At 41.1% G+C, this 8,196-nt stretch overlaps 1 protein-coding gene across 1 annotated transcript; it reads right to left on the bottom strand.

The window, feature by feature from the left end:
• Nucleotides 1–6,244: 6,244 nt before the first annotated feature.
• Nucleotides 6,245–7,192, bottom strand: LOC141129716 (olfactory receptor 51E1-like). Its single transcript, XM_073617809.1, has one exon. It carries the CDS (start codon nucleotides 7,190–7,192, stop codon nucleotides 6,245–6,247), a length of 948 nt encoding a protein of 315 aa, XP_073473910.1.
• Nucleotides 7,193–8,196: the final 1,004 nt, after the last annotated feature.

Here is an 8,196-nt window from a genome sequence, read left to right as displayed (position 1 = left end):
ATCAAAAGGGATGAACAACACCCCTTGTGATAGCATGAGCTGTGACAGTTCCTTTTTATGGAAATATTTCGGGTATATTAGACCCCAAATCTCTCCTCTGGCCTCCCATGCAGCCGATCAGGCACCGATCGGTCTGACCGTCTGCTCTCCTGGCCGCTAGAAGGTAAACAAAGGGGCGGAACCGGAAGTGATGAACTACTCATCGCTCCCGGTTTCCAGGGTTACAGAGAGAGGGGAACAATGTCAGTTCCTCTCTCTGTGTACAGGACAGCCATCTCCGCCAGCCGCATCGCTCCCGGCCTCCGCAATGGGACCCGTAGAAGTGATCGAGTGGCTAATTAGCCACTCAGATCATTTCTGCATTACTGGGAATCGCCGGTTGAAAAGATTGATACCGGGATGATGATTGTAGGTGCAGGCATTATCCTGGCATAACCACTGAAACCCGAAGACATCCATGGATGTCCTACAGGCGGGAAACAGTGGTTAAAGTGTACAGGCTTTGCGTAGGGGTTGCCACCTGTCCGGGATTCACCCAGACAGTCTGGGTTTTGAATCATGTTCAATATTATTATATTATTATATTCATATTCAGGGGGACTGAAACCTGGACACATTATTCAGACATGAATGTACCTGAGAACATGGCCTGACAGGAGGGTGAGGGGGCACTATGTGCGCTGCATTACTATTCTATTTGGAGCACCCAAAGGTGTCCCAGGTCTGTTATCCTATAGTGTATACTAAAAAAAAAAAAAATTGCTGTGTGCCACAAAAAAAAAGTGTTTGAGTTTGGCTTGAAGAAAAAGTGGCAACCCTAGCTCTGCAGCTGCATCTAGTGCCTAACGGGTGGCAAACACAGCAAAAGGAATCAGCAGATTCCTGCCTCTGCCATTTGCACCATGGATAAATGTGAGTGCAGAAAGTAGCCTAAAGCCTCGTACACACAATTGGATTTTCGGCAGGGAATTGTGTGATGACAGACTGTTGGCCTAAAATCCAACCGTCAGTGCGCTCCATCAGACAATTGTTGTCCAACTTTCTGCCAACAAATGTTGGATCGCAGGCTAGTAAATTTTCGGCGGACAACAGTCTGTTGTCAGATTTTCGTATCGTGTGTACACAAGTCCGTCACACAAAAGTCCAAAGTACAAACACGCATGCTCTAAATCAATGCTCACCAAACACGACATTAGCAGAAGGTGCCCAAAGGATTGCAGCTCAACAGCTGAAATTCCACGTAGTACATCACTACGTTCGTGTTTGTTGGCCGACAATTGTGTACCGTTTGTATGCAAGACAAGTTCCCGGCACACGCCCTTCGGACAAAAGTCTGACGCTCTGTTGGCCAACAATAGGATTGTGTGTAGGAGGCTTTAGACAGAAAGAAAATGAAGCTGCTTATGTCATGTCTGCTTATGTGGAGGATGAAATAAAAGGGGGAGATTTTCTAAAACTGTAGAGTGCAAAATCTGGTGCAGCTATGCATAGAAAACAATCAACTTCCAGGTTCAGCTGAACTCACGCAATTTGAAACCCGCATTTCAGTGCGAGTTCGGGGGGGGGGCGATTTGAAAGACAGCTGTGCGGGTTCATGCACAGATGTCTATTGAAATTGCCCCCCGAAGTCACTAAAAGTAGTGCAGGAACTAATTTTGGAAATCGGTGCGGCGCCGCAAAGTTGGCGTTGCACCTAGGGTTGCCACCTGTCCGGGATTCACCCGGACAGTTCGGGTTTGGAATCTGCCTGAGACTGCCTGAAAACCGGACACATTATTCAGACCGGACTATGGCTTCCCAGCAGGGTTGCCAGCTGCAGTTAGCTAAGATAACTCACACTGCCCAAAGTCAGCACTAACAATCCGCCCCCCCAAAACCACACAGACGGGAGAGGAAAGAAGGCTCGATCTGCACCTCTTCCCCCCACCCCTACCCCTCTGTGTCTGCCCACACTCCAATCCCCGGCACTGTGCCTCAGAAAAAGAAAGTGGGGACCGGAAATTGGAAGTCTAGCAGCCTCAGATACATCTGGATGAGAGGTGTTGACTGCCGAGGGGTGAGTGAGCTCACCATCCATCCCTGTCTGTGACTGAAGTCTCCCCCCTTCAATCTCCTGCTTCTGAGTGAGTACACTAAAGTAAATCAGGGTTCTCAGAGCACTCTTTACATCAGAGTTCCCCTTTACACCAGAGGCCACAGTGTTCCCCCTTACATCAGAGTCCTCTCCGTACATCAGAGTTCTCAGTGTTCCCCATTAAATCAGGGTTCCCAGAGCCCCCCTTATGTCAGAGTCCCCAGAGTTCTCCTTTACATCAGAGTCTGCAGAGTCCCCCCTTACAGTGAAACGGAACTCTGCGAGTTCAGATGTAAAAGGGCAACTCTATGGACTCTGATGTAAAAGGGGAACTCTGTGGACTCTGATGTAAAAGGGGAACTCTGTGGACTCTGATGTAAAGAGGGACTCTTGTTGTTAACGTCATGTGATTAGAAATGTTATTTAATAGCAAAATATATATATTATAGTTTATACTATAAAAAAAAATAATAATTGCTATGCGCTGCTAAAGTATTCGGGTTTGATTTGAAGAAAAGGTGGCAACCCTAGTTGCACCGATTGGGACAGAGCATCAAATCGCAAGTCACATTGCGCCGATGTGAACGAGGGGGCTTATTGTCCAAGCTTAATTGAACAAGCTGAAGTTAGAAGCTGATTGGCTACCATGCACAGCTGCACCTGATTCTGAGTGCTCCAGTTTTAGTAAATAAAACCCAACATTTTGCTGGAGAGAGTGTACAGTATGTAAAAATTTACACCCCCTCAAAAAATTAAATTGTATTCTATTTTCAGTAATAACATCCTGAATACTAAAATTCTGTTATTAGGAAGGAGGAAGGGGGGCACATTTCTCAAAGCACTTCTTGCATGGTAAGTGGAAAGGGGAACTCAGTCACTTGTTTCCCGTCGGTTACACCCCTATTCCCTCAGAGTGATGAATGTCCTTTATTTCTTTGCAGATAGTAAAGATTATTCTCTGATCCATAACTGTGACTGAGGTCGATGAAAAGTAAAAAAGGAAAAACCGCACTGCAGAGCAGAAAAAACTGAAAATAAAAAAGTGAAAGCTGCACCTAAAAACACACCAATATCTGTGTATACCATGAAAAATAAAAAATAATAAAAAGTGCGCTGAAAATATAAAAATGCACAAATGAATATAAATGCATATACGTGGTGGTAAGACCCAGGATCTACTGAGAACAAATTAATGACTCAACAAATGGCATAAGTGAATGCGTGCAAATCATAAAAGCTGAATAAGATGGCAAAGTGAGACTAGTGAAAAGTGTACATATGAAATAAGGAAAAAAAATTTTTTGATATGAAAACGTGAAGATTACAAATCCCAGTCCGTGAATTTAAACATAAAAAGTTCATCGGTGAAGGTACTTCCATCCACTATGCGGCTTTGCAGCAACCACTATCCCTGTAAGTGGATCAACAAAGGAAAAGGGAAGTGCAAGGTGATACCACTCCACTAGCGATGACTCCAATTAATAAAAATAGTAAAGGTGGACCCTTACCCTCCGTGTTGGACCCCCTCGCTGGCAGGGTCTATCAAACATGCAGATATTGCCCTCTGCAGGGACCGTGTGTGAAGAGGATCTCCCCAGCTGCTGTCAGGAATGCTGTCTTCGGTCCGGGCTGGTCCAAGTGAAACGTCTGGAGGGGGGGAAAGGAAAGCTCTCTTGCTCCCAGTGGGATAAAGGGAAAAGCAAAAGAGCGGGGCTCCAATAGTGTAAAAAAGCTTCCAAATGTATTAATGAAAATACAAATCAAAACGGAGAGTGCACGCTCCGTAAAGTGTAGAGACAATTAAAAACAGGCCCCTTTGAAGACGTCAACTAATGACGAAACATGTAGGGCATGGCTACGTTGTAAGCCGTCACGATTGCCCCATGTTATGCATGGGTTACTGAGAGTTTTTTATGCCGGCTTGTTTTTAATTGTCTCTACACTTTACGAAGCGTGCACTCTCCTTTTTGATTTGTATTTTCATTAATAAATTTGGAAGCTTTTTTGTAATCTTCACGTTTTCATATCAAAAAAAATTTTTTTCTTATTTCATATGTACACTTTTCACTAGTCTTACTTTGCCATCTTATTCAGCTTTTATGATTTGCACGCATTCACTTATGCCATTTGTTGAGTCATTAATTTGTTCTGATTCACGTTTTCATATAAAAAATTTTTTTTTTTTGTATTTCATATGTACACTTTTCACTAGTCTCACTTTGCCATCTTATTCAGCTTTTATGATTTGCACGCATTCACTTATGCCATTTGTTGACTGAGGTCGATGAAAATGATCTTGTTTATGTTCCAGTGAGAACTAAAAGCAACCGCAGTGTGATGGGAGAACAAGCAACGTGAAGGTCAGTGTAGGTTAACAGAAAGATGTTCCCATCACACAGAGCACAGGAGATTTCTGCACTTTGTCATTGGAATGTTAGAATCATTTTGTAGCATACCTACACAGTGTATATGAACAGTATGTTCTATATACTGTATGATCATTCTGTCAGTTACACCTCTGTTCCCTCAGAGGAATGAATGTCCTTTATTGTAGCTACCATTTATTAACCACGTTCGGTCTGGGGCATTTTTTTTATTTTTCACACACATGTTAAATCAGCATTTGTTTGCTAGAAATTAACTTAAAAACCTCCAAACATTATATGTTCTGAAAGCAGAGGCCCTGGAGAATAAAAAGGTGGCTGTGGCAGTATTTCATGTCACATAATAGTTTATTGAACACATATTTTTAGGAAAAATACAGTTTAGTGTATGGAAAAACACAAAATAATACCCAATATTTTGTTAAAATAAAAAAGATGATGTTGCATCGTGTGAATAGATACCAAACATGTCAAGATTTAAAATTGTGCATACCCGTGAGATGGCAACAAGCTACGGTACATAAAAATGTCCACAAGTGATGCTTTAAAAATCTTTACAGGTCATCAGTTTAAAGTTAATTATTATTAATTGTCCTAGAATTATTGCTCTCAATCTGATGTTCACAGTGATACCTCACGTGTGGTGCAATAACTGTTTATGTGAAAAACAACAAACCAGTGGACAGCGCTCAATAATCAAAGCAAGAAAATGATTGAAAGTCAATCATACCATAAATAAGAAGATGTTTATTTCCTCAATTTGTAAAGGTTATAAATAAAAGGAATAAAAAGGATAAATAAGCTAAAGATACCACACTGGTTGTTATGGGCGTTGAGGGGTTAATGCCATCCAGAAGACCAGCCCATAGAACATGGAGGGGGACCAATGTCCATGCTATGAGGGATAGAAGCCGGATCCAAGGTGTGGCCATGGAGCTGAGCCGAGGAATCAGCTCGCCTGGATGACATCACTCTGCGGTGACAACAGGGAATGAAGGAAGGTGGATGCCCGTCAACCAGCGTGGAACGCAAGCTTGTCTGTTGCTGTGACTACGTGTTTCGCACACATGCGCTTTGTCAAAGTACACTGGTTTGTTGTTTTCCATGCTACATTTCCCATATGTAATCGGTCAGCTACACTGGCTCTGGATGAGTTTAATCTGCTTGGTTGTCCCATATTATTTTTGATCCACATTTTTAGCACTTGAGGAACAATGTTTCATTTACGTAAGCGTGCCTGACCCATTTGCACATATGCACCACCAGGATAGGGGGGTGCATTTAGATTTTTATTTATTTATATTGTTTTAATTTATTTTAGTTTTAAACTTTTTAATTTTTTTTCATTTAACTTTATTGATACCTTTGGGCAGGTGACCGGTACTCCTTATGGAGACATCAGAGGTCTATTGGAGTCCTAATGTCTCCCCTGCCCTCCAAAGCAATTAACCAAGCACAGGCCGTGCTTGGCTATATACTTCCCTGGGTGTAACAGCCAGGGAATGACAGCTCTGAAACCAGAAGTGACAAAATCATTATCTCTTCTTGGATCATTCTTCACAGAAAAAAAATCAGGATACTAAACAAAACGCTCATAACACAGAATGGCACTTCTCACCCTGCTGTAGTGAGCTCAACCAGCAAGTGACTGAGACAGTACAATCCATGCTAAGAGAAGTAACAGGCATACTCCAACAGGCTGGACTATAGCCCTCTGTTTCCTATAGAATCCCAAAAAGGTTAGAAAAATAACATCTCTACAATGGTAAGATCGATGCTAAAAAATTTATTTTAGTTTGCCAACCATTTTATACAAGTTGCATACAATTTTTTCTCTGAGAGCTTTGGTCCTGATCCCGTAGATTAGAGGGTTTACAGAAGTAGCTATGCCGGTACCGATCAAAGGTATGATAATATCTACTTTTGTTAATACAGAACCTGTGCTTAGACTGTACCTGAAAACAATGAACAAGACCAAGACAATATAAATGGAGAAGGCCAATATGTGAGTCATCAATGTATGCATAGCCTTCTTAGAGGATTCTGCAGAAAGTTTCAGACAAATGATGACTGTTCTTATGTAACAGTACATTATTACAAGCAAGCAGCTAATGAAATTAAACAGGGCCAAAGATGTTCCATAGAGGACGTTAATTGTTATATCGTTACAAGCAAGCGGTTGTATAGACACAATCTCGCAAAAGACATTGTTGATATTTACCCCACAAAAAGTTAGCCTTAATGTCAGCAATACGCTCACAATTATTATCACGACATTGAAAACATATATGGCAAGTGATATTTTCTTAGCTGTACCGTTGGTCATCAGAGTGTGGTATCTCAGGGGGTGGCCTACAGCCAAATATCGATCATAGGCCATTACCGTAAAAGTATACATTTCAACCCATGAATAAAGCTGGAGACAGAAAGATTGACAGAGACATCCTGTGTATGAGATGGTTGAGCATCCAGAGAACAAGTCAATGGCCAGCTTGGGAAAATATGATGCATTCCCAAACATCACATTTATAACCAGGACGCATATTAAGATGTACATAGGTTCATGCAAGCTTTTCTCTGTCCAGGTTACATAGACAATCATAGAAGTCAGAAACAACGTGAATGAAAATAATGCAAGAGCCAAAACAGCACATACATATCCAAATGATTCAATCTCAACAAGCCCCATCAGAACAAAGTTGGTCACAGAGACATTTTTCGTAGACAAGCTCATGACTTGGATTAATGTCTTGCAAAAGCAACAATTCCTAAAATGTTCTATTCAGTCTGAATGCTATAAATGTAAAAACGTAATTCACAGAGGCCCTGTGGATATTAGTGCGACATTTGTCGCATTGCTTTCCTCCTGAATTCAGTTGGGCTTTTATAGGTTTCATAAAGATATCACCTCACTCACAATCTAGATTTAGAAACTTTTACAGTCACTGCGTCCAGGTCTTCCCAATGGACCACATCTGTTACAGCTGCCTCTGATGGACTAATTAGTGTCAGAAATAGAATAAAGTAGTTTGTATTAATGTAACAAGATTTCCCAAGGAGAAATACAACATGAAATGTGAAGTATTATCAAAAGTTAATAGAAAGCTTTTTCTTCATAAATTTTGGCCAAAATTTATACTGCTACATATCTGGTAAAAATAACCCAAATCAGTGTAAATTATTTGGTCTTTGTGAAAGTTATAGGGTCTACAAGCTATGGTGTCAAACATTGAAAATTGACACACCTGATCACACTTGATGTACTGAAGGCCTATCTAATTTCTTGAGACCCTAACAAGCCAGGACAGTACAAATACCCCCCCAAAATGACCCCTTTTTAGAAAGTAGACAGTCCAAATTATTTAGTAAGAGACACGGTGAGTTTTTTTAGGTTATTTTTTCCCATAATTCTTTGCAAAATGAAGATTTTTTTTTCTTTTTTTTTTCCACAAAATTTTGTCTAAGCCTAATTGAACAAGCTGAAGTTAGAATCTGATTGGCTACCATGCACAGCTGCACCAAATTTAGTACGCTTCTTCAGTTTTAGTAAATAAACCCCAAAGTGTCCATTGTAAAATGTCAAAGTGCAATGGTGTTATAAATCCACAATAAAAGTGCAGCTGTGCTTTGTGGTGAGTAATAAGTGTATAAAGGTGGAGGACACATGGTGTGGAAGAGGCACTGAGAAGGCCATTTTTTGGTCAAAGCAGACCTGCACATATAGGCAACTTATAGTAA

Source organism: Aquarana catesbeiana, linkage group LG02, assembly GCF_042186555.1.
Source record: "Aquarana catesbeiana isolate 2022-GZ linkage group LG02, ASM4218655v1, whole genome shotgun sequence".
In the NCBI taxonomy this organism is placed as follows: domain Eukaryota; kingdom Metazoa; phylum Chordata; class Amphibia; order Anura; family Ranidae; genus Aquarana; species Aquarana catesbeiana.
Note: the sequence above shows the minus strand (reverse complement) of the source record. Positions and strands in the feature narration are given on the sequence as shown.

Excerpts from the sequence above, each read along its gene's own strand:
- LOC141129716 (XM_073617809.1), bottom strand. The coding sequence starts at position 7,192 with ATGAGCTTGTCTACGAAAAATGTCTCTGTGACCAACTTTGTTCTGATG.